The sequence below is a fragment of the Musa acuminata genome, chromosome BXJ3-8, assembly GCF_036884655.1.
Source record: "Musa acuminata AAA Group cultivar baxijiao chromosome BXJ3-8, Cavendish_Baxijiao_AAA, whole genome shotgun sequence".
NCBI classification, from domain to species: Eukaryota; Viridiplantae; Streptophyta; class Magnoliopsida; order Zingiberales; family Musaceae; genus Musa; species Musa acuminata.
This window is the reverse complement of record NC_088356.1, coordinates 51547556-51564520: the sequence shown is the minus strand read 5'-3', so window position 1 is coordinate 51564520 and position 16965 is coordinate 51547556. Positions and strand designations below refer to the sequence as shown.

The following is a 16965-nucleotide window of genomic DNA, read 5'->3' as shown; positions in this document are numbered from 1 at the left end:
GGTCCGTAGTGAACCATTTTGGACCCTTTGTTGTACGACCGTTCAGAGCTTGGGAAGTTTGTTTGTAATTTGCATTAGCTATAAAGTGTTTGCTAAAATGATTGCTTGTGGATCCCGAGTGAAACGCTTTCTCTAACCCGGTTTCTCTTTTGTAGATCCTAAGGGACTATAGGAGGTTTCGGGGATGTTAACCTTTGCGGACGGACACACAAAAGTACCACACGACTTAGACAAAACTAGCTAAGTGCGTGACATTCGGTAGAGACCATTGCCAAGACAAGCATCAAAGAGAGAAACGATGAACAAGAGAGTAGTCCTTTTGCCCTCAAGTTTAACTAAAAAGATGCAAAACCATATTAACAAAATAAGACAAGATTATGATATGAAACCTGTGAATCCCAAGAGAAGTATCCATTCTTGATCGAAATAGCTGGCAGCCCTGGGTCAATAGGTGGATTTGGCAAAAGAATTCTCTCTTCCGCTAGAAGTAGGTCCTCTAAACGTTGAAGTGACACATTACAATTCACAACCTGCAGAAAAAAAATAGATAGCAGGCATTAGAAAAGAATGATGTGCTTGTTAAGTACCTTCAATTCTATTTGTGAATCTATCTCCATGTATATTTTTACAAGATTTTGCCATGTGGGTAGAATGGAATGCTCACATGAAAAAGAGCATGAGCCTATATTTTCTACATCATAACAAACACTACCCAAGTCAACTTTAGCGACGGTGAGCAACAACTCACTTAGTTTAGTCACAGTGGACCCGTAGTATCACTCCAACCCCTCACTGAGGTTAGTCACAGTGACTTTGTCATTGATATTAGCAAAGCATACAAGAAGCTAGATATAAACCCCCAAATGCAGCAAGTATAACTGTTGAAGGCTCCCATAAATGAACTCGTGCGTAGCAGTAGCACCATACATATAAGATGAGAGGCTAATTTTGTGGCTTGAACCCATGACAGAGACAAACTTATCATGGTGCCAAGGTTCAACTTTAATATTTGATAAATCTAATTTTCTTTATATACAAGGCTAAGTACTTCAATTTATTCAAGCTTCAAAGTTCAAACTCTGAGGACAGTTTCGATTATCTTATAGCCACATTGAGAAAAGACTACCAACTACCAAGTGATAGAAAAGACATAAAGCTTAGGGAGTATTGCACCTGAGTAATCAAATTGGGGAGCATGAACAGAGGAAACCTCAACACTGCAAACAATGAAAGTGAGGTAAATGCTTTTGCAGGTGTTAAATCCCCTCCAAGAAGAGTATACACCCCAAATGAGGCAACTGTAACAAATACTGGAATGGTGTTCAGGATGAAAGTATTGAACTGCAAAATTAGGTAGAATTCATAAGAATACATAAACTTTCTACAAAAAAAAGAAACAAAAATAATATTTTTTCACTGGTATATCCTCTGATCCCACTAGGGAATTCATGAAAATATTTTTTTAATCTTACCGCAGCTAACAGCTGAGAACTGCGGAACCATGAAAGCTCATCATTGCGAATGCTCTGCACTTTTGACTGGAAGCTCTGTTCCCATGCGTAACATCTGGTTCACCAAGAGATCAAGAATGATCAGCGGCCAGCCAAAATAAGATACTCTAAAGCAATACCAACCAATCTGAAACATACTTCACTGTATCCATCGCAGCTAATATTTCATTCATGAGACTAATCCGCTTGTCAGTACGTTGCAAGCCCTCCTTAGAAAGTTTCTGCATTTTACTTATCACCAATGTCTGATTCCACAATAAACCAAAAAAGATATCAGAATGGGAAATAATATAGGGAAAGCAGTTAACAGACCTAAATACTTGTACAACTGCATTATAGTGAAACAGTGAAAGTTATTCTTTAGAGTTTAGCCTGATAGATTTGTCTATGAAAAATTGACAAACAATCATTGGTATGGTTGATTTAAAAAGGCAGATACTGTAAAACATTAAAATGACAACTCCAAGCACTATATTAAATGTAAACACCCCATACATATCGATTCTAGTTAGTTGCTTTATATGGCTAACATGGAATGTGGTTTTAAATTGAGTAGCAAATTTCAAATGTAACAATTGGCATAGAAAAAGAAAAAAAAATGTTTCAATGAAGCGAAGAACTTCTGGAATTTCTCTACATTGAAGTATAAAAAGCTGCTCCAAGCTCCAAAGCTATGTTCTCTTTTATTTGAGAGAAACATATATGGCCAAGAATTTCAAAATATTTTATTAACCTGCACCTAAAAACTGCTTGGAAATCACAGCCTCACTCAAGGCAAACTTATATAAAAGACTGAACAAGCCATAAACAACACATAAGATGATTGTAGTAGGCAATGAAAAAAATACCATACAGGACTTTACATTATAACTTTGAGACAACTATTCTGTTCCTTCCAATTAAGAATATCAGAGCTGAAACAGCTTCATGTTTCTTCAGCTCAAGGACTGTTTAAAAGCACCCAAAAAATTGGTATAAGCTCAGGCTTAAGTTCCTGAGATGCAATTTGCCTGACAAAAACCTATATTTGAAGGTAATGCAATCCATTTAGGATTGCATCACTCGATTATGTCAATCATCTTTTACCAAGTAAACAGTGACTATCAGATCCACTCCATACTGGTACGGTGGGCGGTTCTTGGAAATTTTCATTTGCAATTACTTAAAAGATTACCAAATAAATCAAGACAAGGAATATTCCTTTGATAGCTAAAAGTTCCAACCAGCCTCCATACAACTAGAAGCATGATCCACTTGACCCTTAGAAGAGGCAAGAGAGCATTAGAAGCATAGGTTGCCAGGATACGCATGAAGCTAGTGCTGCGAATCTATTTCAGTCTTGGTATTCCAAACTAAACAAGAAAAGAGTAAAATAGATCAAAGGACATATATGCACAGCAGAGAAGGATTGGAGAGGACTATCTTGTAAATAACAAGTTTTAGGGGATATACAAAAATATGTATTTGAATAACTAATATGGAAAATATTATATTGTCTTGCTCATATAATTTCAAGGTGAAGCCAAGCTGAACATGTTAAGGAGTTGACAGCGATCGCAAGCCCTTTTCTCGCTGCTGCCCTCTTCACACGACGCTGCTGCCGTTCGATGTCACTGCCGCTTATCTCCATAATACACTTCCTCCTCTTCTCCCCCTTCTCTTCATCATTCTTTTTCTCCCTTCCTCTTCTTCCTCGTCCTCCTCCACCACTTCCTCTTCTTCCTTCTTCTTTCTCCATCTCTTCTTCTACCACTACCCCTTCATCTTCCTCCTTTCTTTCTCCACCTTTTCCTCCATCACCTCCTCTTCTTCCTTCCTCTTCCTTTTTTCCTTCCTCTACTGTGCCTTCCTCTTCTTCTTCTTCATCTTCCAAACACCAATACATACCAGTGTACCATATGTTGGTACACCGGTACTGACGTGCACATACCGGTTCGAGTAGAACACCGAAATGGGTCCAATATCCAAAACGGCAATCCTTGCTTCTAAGAACCATAAAGTGCAAGTATCACATTTGAAATTGTGTCAAACTTGACCTTAATAATGTTATGAGATGACAAAAGTTCAACATTGAGACTGCAGAAAAATGATAGATTGCAAAAATATAATATTATAAGGGTGATTACCTGTATGGGAAACAAAAGAACCAGCACAAATGAGCCAATAAGAGATGCAACACCCAGCTGCTCGTACAGAAGAATAACTGAAATGATAATCCGAAAGGGAGCTGACCATAGACTGTGAAGCTGCTGGCACACTTGCTGTTCAAAGAGAATGGCAAGATGCATCAAAATAATGTTTAGTTTTGTACACAACCTTACCGAACCTTAACCTGAAAGTTTTCACAATGCCAGTTTATTAAACTTGTCAGTCATTATCTATTATCTTAATTCTTTAAAGAATAATTTTAAAAAGACATGCATAGAAATATACTTATTTTACATAAGAAACCAGAATATATGTGCTTTCTTTTTCAGCATATATCACCTAACTGGAAAAGATCACAAAATGTGACCTTTGTTGAGGTAAGAAACTAGATGTGCTATTTAACATGTTATCTTCCATTAAAACATTTGAGCAGACAAATTTTTTGACACAGTTTAGCAATTGAGGTGGACTAAATATTTCTTTCACGTCATCTCATCTGCAGTAATAGGTTTAGCAAGATGGAAATGCCTGAAGTGCTTCTGCATCAGTTGTCATCAAGTTGGTTATCTTTCCTGATGGGAATTTATTGCGACTCTCGTGGGTTAGTCTTAGAGATTTCCGAAACACTGCTGCAACCTGTAATGAAAAGGACAAGTACATAATTTCTTTAGGACACAACTATCGAACCTAAACATAGAAACCAGAACAATAAGTCTCAAAGAATTTCAATATGATAGTAATCTGAGAAATCTTAAGGTGAATAAAAATCAAATAGTCATACTAATAATTGAAGCAAAGCAAAAACAAAAAAATGAAATGAAATGAAGATGCGAAGCCAATACATGAATAAATTAGGACTAGTCAAATTAAAATGATATAACATATACAAAAAACAAGTAAAATTTGTCGTGGTTTCACTGCTTCAATATAATGAGTTCCTTGAAACAAGTTCATATGGGGGAAGGTATCATAAGGGAAAGGCAGTAACTTAGCTGCAGTGAAGCAATAAGAGATATTCCTTACAAGAGTAGAAGTATCAGAATGTCCTGCATTTATACCAAGTATCATCATTAAATGAAATGAGATTATACTCGACATGGATAATCTTTTAACTCATATTTTGTAGACCATCCTGATCCCATAACTCTGAACCAAAGCTCCTCGGAAAAGGTCTAAGAACTTCAATGTTCAAATGGGAGAGAAACAGCAATGTATTGCACAAATTCAGCAATATTCCAGCCATGGTGAAAAAAGCAACAAAACAATAACAGCTTTATGTGATTTCACATATTGTTCTCTGTCTTGACTTTTTCACCAAATTCAAATCAACATCAGCCCTTGGTGGACTCAGATCAACAGAACTAATTGTATTTGTTAAATGTCCTATAAGTTGTTCTCTAGATTATTATCAGTACCAGATTACATATTCCTACTAGAGTAATTTTTAAGAATGAGTAGCATCAACAGTCCTCAAACTTCTGAGCCGGACTTCATTTTGACTCTACAGCAACATCTAACTGTAGCAAATGTTTAAAAAGAGGAGACATAGTGCATGAGGCTCCTACCAAATTTGATCCCAAAAGGTTAAAACAATCTACTCAATCTGCTAACACATGAAAGATACAGGGACACTATTCAGAGCAAGGTATGCAATTTCGAATAATACCGTCCGGTATGGGCGGTACATATCGGTTCGTCAGCTTACCGGTACACGGACCGTCCGTTACCGGACAGAACAAAAATAAAAAATAAAAAATTATATATATATATATATATATATATATATATATATAATAAAAGGTGACGTCGTGTCGCCTTTTTCGATGACATTGCCTTATATATAAAGAATATTTATATATAAATATTTATATATAAATATATATAATCATAAATATATATATATATATATATATATATATATAAACGAGGCGACGTCGCCCCACATGGGAGAAGGAAAAGGCGACGTCGCCTTTTATAAAAATATTTTTTATATAAATAAATAAATATATATATATATATATATATATATATATATATATATATATATATATATATAAACGAGGCGACGTCGCCCCGCGTGGGAGAAGGAAAAGGCGACGTCGCCGAGGCAATGCGACATCGCCTTTATAATATATATATATATATATATATATATATATATATATATATATATATATATATATATATATATATATATATATATATATATATATATATATATATATATATATATATATATGTACCGAGCGGTATACCGAACGGTATACCGCTCGGTATACAGTTTCGTACCGTACCGAGCAAACGTCAAAACTCCGGTACAGTACGAAATTACATACCTTAATTCAGAGTATCTTATGGTACGAAAGAAATATTGACCATAATTAGGAAGGAGATACATATAGCAATGACATGAATAGCAGAAAGGATACACATCAACCATGATATTAGACTATTCTAAATGTGTCTGCAACAAAGTACCTCCAGAATAAGGTTAACTACGCACTTTTATGTAACTTAAATTTTAATCCTAGTGTTGAAGAACAGTAATATTTGCGTAGCGTACCAACGTAGTCCTCAGTCTAAAACCAACACGCATGACATTTTGGAAGTATTGTGCTTCAGATAATACTCCCAGTGCCTGAAATCAAAATATATGTCAGCAAGCAAAAAGATAACAATATAGCCTTCTGCAAAATTATATGCAATTGCAAAGATGCCAGCAGAAAAGGAAAATAAAAATAAAAATAACAGTTAAACTCAATATTTACTGAAAAGGGAGAAACTATGCTACCAAAAATATTGAAAAGACCTTTTTCATAAGTTCAACAATTGCTATATGATGAAACGTGCTTTTGGTTTTCATTTATAAGCAATTGTTGAATCTGGGTCAAAACACAAAGACACCCAAATGTCCAAATTTTTGCTCTCACTACTAGAGCTATTCCCTCTTGAACCATGTGGAGAACAGGAACCACACTATAATGTATCAGAGAGATCAAACAGCCAATATCACCAGGTATCACATCCCTAATGAGAAGGTTCACTAGGAATGAAATTCTCTTAGTTGAAAGCTAAAACAATGACAACACAAACATATCAGAATGTATATGTGCATAGAGCCATAGACCACTACATATCTGGCTAAATTACAAAAACCATATTTGCATTTTATGTCATATATCAATATGTACATATGTGATTTTTTTTTTTAAACTATATGTGGCGCTTGATTTCTAGTTCTTCCCTTCATTCTCATGTAAGGCCTGTTCCAATTCATTGTGGCATCTCCTTTTGAAAAGCATCTTTAATAATCAATTGAAGGCAATACTAAGACATCTCTCAGCATGTTGCCTTGACTTCACCTTCCAGCTGCTCCTCTTCCCCTGTGCCCGTCTTCCCCACATCCACAACCTTCCAATGTATATTTAAGTCACTCCTAACCATATCAGTCTCTTAGCTTATTAATTCCATGGAGGGCAATACTGAACATCACATGATCAGATACATTGATGTACACTGACATTTTTCAGATAAGCCCTCTTTAGTTATTTGGATAAATAATAACTAGATACATGTTCATCAACATTATGAAGTGAAAATGCCTGCACCAAAAATATGTATGCGTAAGATAGAAGCACATACCACCCCAGCAAAGATTGAGAATGCGTAAATGTAGCCAGTCCATGCCGGTTCCCCTTGTTGCATGGACTGCATATCATGTCAGCAAACTTCAGATTTATCTTAAGAAAAATCAACAACAAATAGAAAATTAAAGAAAAACAGAACATGTTTAGTAAAAGACCAGAAACTGAAGTAGAACAGCAAAAATAAAACCATAATAAATGAGCAAACAAACCAGTTACTTGTGCTGTGGTTCAAATGTTCTAAGCAAAAAGCCTACCTTCTGTCACCTGTTTTACCTATATACATATATGCATTATAAACACATATATCCATATTTGTATGTACCTAACAGGAGGAGACATCATGGATCAACCCAGGTCATGTTCAATGTTCATCTTTAATGACCATCCTTGGGGAAGGTCTATAACTAAGTATAGGGTACAGGCAACCAAGAGGCACCTTTACAGATATCTTTTTTTCCTCTTACAAACAGATCAAAAAAATTGAACTCATGCACATTCTGAAGAACTACAATACAGATATGGAGTTTCTTGCCCAAATTCCAAATCCACCATCATGTAAGACTTCTTTCTACAATCCCAAAACCTCAGTGCAGATGTTCTCTCCCAAAGTGAGTGTCCCCACAGACTCAAATCACCCTGGTTCCCATCTAGACCACTCAACTGGAACTTGCGGCCCATGGTTGCAGCCTCAATCCCAATCATCTCAGACCACCATTGTGCCTAGACTGAGTTCCTCATCTCCCCATCCTCACCATATGTACCAAGATCTTCTACGACAACAGCACGGCAATGACCTAATACCACCTTCACTGCTACACTCTGCTCCATTTCTGCCATGCTGATAAGTAATTCTTCCCCCATTGGGGTAATTGACAAACTAAGGAACCTGCAACACCCCGAAAAGTCCCACATCGAGAGTAGGCAAAACTAAGATTATCTTATAAGGGTCAGATAGGTGTACTACTATTGACTTCAGCTCAGGCATTCTGACCAATGGTTTGGGTTCAACGAAGTTGATAAGCCAGTTAGCCCATCAAGCCTGGGTCAAGACAGAACTGAATCAGCATCACACGTTAAGTGACGCTGTAATAGTTATAGCATTCTAGGTTTCATTTAACTAGAAAACATCAAGTCCGTTCAAAAAATTATGTAATAAATAATTAACTAAACAACGAACAACCCTAGTTAATAAAAGAAAGGTGGATTCCAATGGTAAAATTAGATTAAATTAACATACTAATCTATCCAACTTGTGTTCTTGTAGTCAAGTATCATAGAAGAAAATATCACTGACAATGTTCTGAAAATTTTCAGCCCTAAGACTAATCTACAATAAAGATAACATCTGCAGATATGCCTAAGAATTTTTTGCACAACAAAAATACAGTTCAAAATTTCAAATCAAGGAATGTTGTGTCAAGTACTGACCCTGTATTGATCCCCTTTGAGAGCACTATGATATAGGTATTGTATTATATCAAGGTGTTGATACATTTGTTTGATTTCTTCTTCTTGAAGTGGTAGCCCTCATCTAAAAATATGCCCAAATGGAGGGTTTTGTCGAAGAACGGGAGACAGATGGAATGTCAGCAAGAGGGAGCTGGATGAAGAGAAAGTTGGGAGAAACAGAACAATGGGAAGGATCGAGAGGGTCACCAGTTAACCAGGAACCATCAAGGTCTTAAGTATTTCAACCAACCATTATCAGTTAGAACTTACTGGGCTTCAACTAAGACCAGGCAAAATCTTGGAATTTTGACTTTTGCATGTGTCTTAAGTGGTTTTAACCCAAATTTGGCAAGCCACAAGCTGGTCATAGGCTTGAACTTGTACATACCTCATGAAAATCAAGACACTTTTCAGTTCTGTACTAGGCATGGAAAGAAGAAAGTTCATCAGTAATACCTTTAGACAGTGATGATAATTGGATTCAAGGTCAATTGACATGTTTTCAATTCAATCTATTTTTTTAATAATATTAGTATTTTAGAGGGTGTTTTGTAAAAAAAACATAAGTTGCCACATGGCAGCATTTTCCATGATTCTATTTTAGTTTCCTAGATAGCACAAGGAGAAGAAAAAGATGGAAGCAATTAAAACTTGAATTGATTAAAGATCACAAATCTTGATTGATGATTTCCTATCATCCTTTCTATCTTGGGGTGAGTCCAATAAGTTATCTATTATTTCTTATCTTCCTTTTCTGTCTTCTCCAAATATCCTACTCATATAAATTCTACCATTACAAAATCTCTAAACCCCAGACACTACTATCCTAGACTTTCCCTTGACCATACACGATCCATCCAACTAGTGAGAGCCTGATGTTGCTGGAACAACCCAGCATTGGAGAATAGCAGATAAAAATCACAACCTAGTGAGGCTAGCCAAGAGGGCAAATCAATATCTTTCTCCCTCCTCAAAATTGGTATATGTTTGAATTTGCGCTACTTGTTCTTTCATGGTTTCAAATCAAATTCCCCATAGATCGACTGAATTGTTGAATCTCCCCTCTTTTGTGTCACCTTTTTTCACCGGCTCTCTCCCTAAACCCATCAGCCTAAACCTTTTGATTGTCCTACACCAGTACCACGTGTCAATAGAAATTTCATGAAACTAGAGTGTTCCATTTTTGGCACATAAATTAAATCTGAAAAAGAATTGCATCCACATAATTTTGCTAATTACGTCAAAAAAATGCCACTGAATAAATAAACACATATTAAAATGAGCAACAATGTGAAAACACAGCATAAAATAAGATAAAAAATTCTATAAATTCAGGTTTGTCAGAAAATAACATACCAGTAATAGGCGGTTTAATATTAGTGGACCAACAAACTGAGATGCATCATTACCAATCTGAGACAAGAAGGAAAAAGAATTATCCAAGAAGACCCACCCAGTAGATAAATGAAGTTGGTACTCTGCAATATGCAACTTGCACTATATTGTCCATCAACCGGGTTTCATCCATACAAATTAGTCTAGCCATTCATGAAATTTTCCGACAATTTTATTTCTTCATCACGCAACATAAATTTTATGGATGCTTCCACAAAATTGATGGAAACATCAATACAAACTGTAATTACATAAGGAATTTCCATAAAAAAGATAATTGAAAGCATTGTTTATTGGGTCAATTATTAGCAATGCAGTTCATTCCATTCCAATTTCAGTGAAAAAAAAAAGGCTAAATCAAAGTAAAAGACAACTGTAAGAATTTCCATGTGTTACCTTGAAAAATCCACCAAGCCAAAATCTGTCGAGAAAGTCAAAGAGAAACCGAAATATTAGATCGGAGAAAAATCCCCAAGGTATTACAGAGAATAAATATCCCCCCAACATATAATTGCAACACAAAACTTGCACAATTAGTAGGTTATAGTTCGTACCTTCCTCCGAGACTGCGATGCAGTGCTCTCAACAGCCAAGGTTTAGGTTTTCTAGATTCCTCAGCCCAGCATTGCTGGAACCTGAAACAAGAATCCATTAGAAGGAATTGAAAAGTTAACATTTATGATTCTGTGAGAAACTAGCCAAGGGATTGAGGACAAATACCTGCCATTCAGAGTTTCCGTCCGGTCCCACGAATCTAATTTCCAAACATCTTTCTCAGTGATGGGCCTCTTAAAGCCTTGTTGCATGAGAGGAGTCATCCATGAAAAGAATATTTCTAAGGAGAAAATAGAAAGTCATCGCCCAAGATATGGTAACAAGGAAATTTTTGCTTAATACTATCAAGCCATCACTTAAAACAATTAAGCCTTCAATATACTCACTGGAAAACATGTTGACTTCCCTCTCAGGACATATATGCTCTTCTCCAGGAAGTGGTTCATAGTCCATGTTGTCAATTAATGCCTCGGTTCTAACTGGACTGTCTCCAGGATAAGCATCCAAACTTGGAACATAGATAAGCAAAAGGATACCAAACAAAAACTGCATGTGAAATACAAGAATATTTAGCGAAGTTCACAAACTTTGGCCACTTAAATGTACGGCTTAAAGTTTAATATCACTATGAAGAAGATGACATTGTGAACAAAGCTTTATCGAGGGTAGGTTCTAGATGCAAATAATAAAGAAGAGGGAATATCATCCGTAGAAAACCACCTGAAAGTAAATTGTATTTGATATTTGTAAGATACAAGAAAGAATCGATACAAACCTGGGATACTATCTCGCTGGTGTAAATATAGAAAATTGATCTGCATACAGCACAAAATGGTAATGATGCTTTAGTTCTGCTTAGATGCTCAAGAATTTTAGCCAGATAAAGCAAGTAATGCATAATATCATGAGAGACTTCAAGATGTCCTAGACATTACCAAAACATTTAACAAAAATTACCCCTTTAATAACTTTGTTGAGGAATCTTCAAACTGAAGGAATTTCACAGAAACAATATCCTTGCATGAATTCCTCTGATTACTAGGTTTAAGAAGCTAAGCCTGGTGAGATTACAAAATTTGAACAATTGATTTAATGAATTTGTTTGGTTCATTTCATGATACTCCACATTTTAGCTAAATTCAGGCTCTGAGACAATTGCTTCATGCATTATAAAACTAAGGCAGCTTATTATTTTCATTTACAAGAATTCAAGGCTTAGGAAATTTCTAAAAACTGAATCCAAGTTACATGCTTGGATACAGGCTACAAAAGAATATGCGCAATGAACATGACACTTCAAGAAACTTACTTGTCAAAATATTGTCTCACCGATAGTACAAGGTTGTACATAGAAATTTCACCAACCAGAACATAGACAACTACAAAGCGAATATACCACCGGAACTCGTGTATATAGATTTTTGTCTCCATTATTATCAGCACTTGCATACAGCACCAAGCAGCAGCTTCAATAAGCAATGTAACTACCTGAAAGAAGAAGATAATATAGTAAAATGAGCTTGTGAATGTGGGTGTTTTATGCTACAAAACCAAAACAAAATATAATATGATTATGTCAAGAAAGGTCCAGAGCCAACAGGTGAAATATACTATCGTCGGTGGTACACCTATTGTCATGAATCTAGACATTATGAAAGACGTAGGACGATTCAGTGAAGCAAGATGTAATAGAAATGCTTCAAAAGAGATTTTATTTTTGTCTATTATCATTTTACTGAACTTTAAGGATGCTAAAAGCCTACCATACAAAAGCAGAAATTGCTATGGTTGATTAAAGCATATCTCTGTCCTGGGAAATTTTCTTTCTTTAGAAGAAATTACCTTAAATATATCACCCTAAACAAAATAACCACATAGCATATTCAGACTAAGTTTGTCCGAGCATCATGTTGGAGAACTATTAAGGGAATCATCGAGCACTATTAGCTTAACTAGATAAAATTGCTTAGCAATGAAGTGAAAAATTATCACTTGATTAACTATCAACTCAACAAATCCAAGAACTCTCTTTTAGCAATGAAAGAGAGAGTTGAGTAATGAGTCACTAAAAACAAGACAAAATATCCAGACAAATTGGGCACTCACCTCAAATGGAGCCAGACCTGTGTACCCATCCAGATTTGTGACAGAAAGGCCCATCACCATCCTTAACAATGGCTCCGCAGTGCAGTATGCTGCAAGCAGCCACAACAAATAATTGTAATATGGAGACCTCAGGCAGTACCGCTGGACAGTGTGGTCCCTCTTAGTCCTCCATATCCGATAGAAGCAGACACCGAAGAGGGCCAAATGGGAGATGCAAACCACCAAGCTCTCCATACCACAAGGCGTGTACGGGCCAAAAGCGTTCTCCACCACCGTCGACCAAGCCCCATGCTTCTCCGGCTGGCAGTACCACATCAGCGGCTTGAAACCCATGGCTCTGAACAGCCTCAAACTCCAATCACTTAACCCGGTTTCTCTTTATATTAGACGTCTCTTCTAACCAGATCCATCGACGGACAAATGCCAAAAGAAAACAAAAAAAAAGTGTTAGCCACCACAGAATATATCTTCTATAGATAGGTCCATTATAATCGCTTCAACGAACCAAAGCCACTAGATACGCTAAAGCCGACAGCAAGAATCAACCCTTTTTAGACGTATAACAGAAAAAATCCGGATTCGTGAAAAGCCTGTCCGGTAAAGCTTTCGCTCAAACCACTAAAAACTCTCGAAACCGGACGCGTACAAGCTCACAGTGGAATTCTTTTTCCTCTTTCAAGAAGAAACAGGATGGCAATTATCAAACTAATTCAAGAAACAGGGCCGCTTGTTTAAGAAAGAAACCAAACAGACCCGTTATAATCGCATCAACGAACGTAACCCACTTGTTCCGCAATAAGCGGACGGGAAGAACCCCATCATCTCCAAAAGTAGTCTAGCACAAAAGATTGGATTCTCATCGCGCCATCTCAAAACTCGCGAAGAAACCGTGCAGACTCGAAAATCAATCATTTTCCTCTTTCAAGAAAGAAGAGAAGAAAGAGAACAAAAAGGCACGATCAAAAGAAAATTCTTTTTGTTCTTTCGAGAAGCAATAAAGGAAGAAGAGAAATTTGAGGGAACAAGACGCAAGACGCAATCTTTTTCTCTTTGAAGAACGAAGCAGAAGGAGAAAAGAAAAATCATTTTTTTTAATTTCGAGGAACAACAAAAGAAGAAGAGAAATTTGAGCGATCAAACAAACCGCGCGCAAACTCTTGAAGGGAGCTTCTGCCACCCTCCAAACGGAATCTTTCTGACGCTTCAAGCAGACGTAGAACAGAAACGACGGGAACACGAACAATCCATCCAGCGAATCGTGCGGGAAGGAGTTGTGACAGTACCTCGAAGCTCGCCGCCGCCCCCGCCGAAGAGACTTGGTGGAGGGGAAGCTAATTCTTTGGCGGGCGGATCCGCAAAGTTGTCGTCGTCGTCGTTGTTTTCATGATACGATTGTAGTGGATTGGCAAGCGCTGCTTACTGTACTCCCTTGGCTTGTGGCTTTGGAGTGCTAAACAGAGGAGGAGAGAGGGGGAGGCGGCGATGCAGGTGGATGGGGAGCTAAGCGCTTACGGAGGGATGATGAGGACAGCGTCGTCGTTGACATCAAATTAGAGAGACTGTAATTAATAAAAAAATATTTTTTATTATTTTTTAAAGGATTATAAATAGTAAAAAAAATTATATATAGTAAAAGATGGCTCTAAATAATAAGATTTTTATAGAACGGGACTTATGGATGACATAAAAAAAAATAAAGAATCATTAAATGAAATTACTACTTTAAACTTTGTGTCATCTCATCGATCTAAATCTAATGTGTAGGACCCACACTATTTAAGAAGTTATGTTTAATCTAAATATAATTATTCCTTTATAAGATGATATGAAACAATTTTAATTCTCAATGAATAATACGAACATATTACATAAATCATCATGAGATATGATCAAATGCTTCATTTATCAGTGCTACTTTGGTTCTTCAAACCTTCTCATCAAAGGTCTAAGCAACATATTTGACTTTATTATTCACACATACATATGCACTGCTCAAATAATGTTTTCTTTAAAAAAAAAAACAATTTCATCATTTTTCCTCTCTCTACATATAATATTGATTTATTTTTATCAAACTTAATGTGATATGAGAAATTTTGTTTTTTTATTATTTAAACATAAGCATTTTAAGTTAGTCACTTTGGCTTATGACTTCCTCCAAAAAATTAATCTCATATTTTTTTTCTCCAGAATTTGAGTATAATCATATATAATACAAGCTATTTCTGATGAAAAAATGGTTTGACATGAAATATTAAGAGGATAGAGAGGTCTAACAAACTCAAATTCCATTCAAGATATATTTATTATTTGCTAGACAAGTTTGATTCAAGGTAATGCATCCTAACTTTAGGAACAAGTCACAAAGTGGGACTTGGACAGAGTAAAACACAGACCACAAAAAGACTCTTGTTATTTAAGATTTGATGAATTGATGAAGTTGTTTTTACTTCATTAGATTGCTTGGTGACTTAAACATGTATTTTTTTCCAACCCTCTCATCTTCTCTCTAGAACTGTAGTTATTTTATTTGTTCTTTCCCTCATTACCTAAAAGGTCACCACTTAAAACTATGACTTGCAGCATAATTAAGCTGCCATTTTTGAAGGACTGAGATGGTTGAGTCAGGAATGACCAAAAAAAAGAAGATAACTTTGATCATTGCAACCACTTAGAAAAGGTAAAGGGAGGGCAGCAGATGAGAACAACAATGGAGAAGAACTGTTGAGAGGTTATTTGGAAGTGATGTTCACAATGGAAATTACGTAAACAAAATAAAATGTGAATGCTGTTTTCTGGAATTGAATTCATTCTAAGATTCAAACATTATGTAGGCAGCAAATTTTCTTTGGGGTGTGTAAAGCAAAATCATGGAGTGTAGGCATAAAAGAGATAGAACTTCTATATCAGATTACAAACATGAGAACTACTTGAATTAAAAATTGCAATCCTTGTCCTTTAGAATCCAAATTGATCTAATTCAAACAAGGAGTAGGCAGCAAGTCAGCAATTTTTCTTTGACCAATACAATATATATACACTTCTAACTGCCTTTTCTCCTCCAGGAAGAAAAAAAGAGAGAGAAATCAGCATCTGTCCTTCTTTGACCAATTCAATATGTATACACTTTTAGACTGCCTTTGCTCCTACAGGAAGCAAAAAAAGAGAGAGAAATCAGCATCTGTCCTTCTTTGACCAATTCAATATATATAAATAATATTATACTTTAGACAGATCAGAGTCATAGCCTCATCCTCTGCCAATTTAGTTTATTTCCCTAATATAAGGATGAAATATAAAGATGTGAAATGTCTTATCAATCTTCTTGGTCAAAAAAATTATGTGAGGCAGCAGCTTAGTTTGAAGTCTAAATAATTTAAAGTATTTAAAGAGTCAGTACCATCCCCCATCCTCTCTTGAAATCATTTAAAGAGTCAGTACCATCCCCCAACCTCTCTTGAAATCATTTAAATAGTCAGTACCATCCCCCAACCTCTCTTGAATAAACAAGTAAATAAATCAGGAAATTTTCCTGATTTCATATGTTTTTGTTGGTTGCCAAGAAATGCACTTTCTGGTATGTTATTTTCCAGCAACAAAAGCATTTAAAGCAGCACATATGTTATCTACTAAATCTGCAAATGTGCAAGTCTGCTAAATCCTTAATCATGCAACACCCATAACTTGTTTGAGTAAATGCCAAAAGCATTTAAATCAGATAGTTTCAAGCACATATGTTGTCTACTAAATCTGCAAATATACAAGTCTGCTAAATGCTTAATCATGCAACACCCATAACTTGTTTGATTAAATGCCAAGAGCATTTAAAGCAGATAGTTTCAAGCACTTCTGTTATCTACTAAATCTGAAAATATACTAGTCTGCTAAATGCTTAATCATGCAACACCCATAACTTGTTCGACTAAATGCCAAAAGCATGGCTCACCTGCTACCAGCAGCCACATTCTTGTCCTAACAGAGCCCAAGCCGCCTCCTCCACGTCTCCTACTTGTCCATGTCAAGGTCATGCACTGTTCTCGGTAACCTAACTTTAATAGAATCAACACAGACAAATCATGATCGCCTTCGCATTATAAATACAAATGCTCTCGCAAATCTCTACTTACTGTTGATGATATTTCGGTGATACGGAG

At 36.1% G+C, this 16965-nt stretch overlaps 1 protein-coding gene across 3 annotated transcripts in view; it reads right to left on the bottom strand.

Moving 5' to 3' along the window:
• LOC135581488 (ABC transporter C family member 2-like) overlaps nt 1-14315 on the bottom strand; it is a 30867-nt gene extending 16552 nt beyond the window's left edge. Inside the window, exons 1-17 of one of the 3 annotated variants that reach the window (XM_065164304.1) lie at nt 14095-14315; nt 12812-13207; nt 12015-12193; nt 11481-11520; nt 11092-11251; nt 10871-10985; nt 10705-10785; nt 10547-10571; nt 10112-10168; nt 7302-7367; nt 6223-6297; nt 4188-4295; nt 3638-3772; nt 1650-1756; nt 1473-1566; nt 1174-1341; nt 390-530 (exon numbers count right to left, since the gene is read on the bottom strand). In XM_065164304.1, coding sequence (XP_065020376.1) covers nt 390-530; nt 1174-1341; nt 1473-1566; nt 1650-1756; nt 3638-3772; nt 4188-4295; nt 6223-6297; nt 7302-7367; nt 10112-10168; nt 10547-10571; nt 10705-10785; nt 10871-10985; nt 11092-11251; nt 11481-11520; nt 12015-12193; nt 12812-13144 — 1884 coding nt within the window. In that variant the 5' untranslated portion in view covers nt 13145-13207; nt 14095-14315. The other 2 variants (XM_065164306.1, XM_065164305.1) reach the window with 2 other exon arrangements.
• Nucleotides 14316-16965: the final 2650 nt, after the last annotated feature.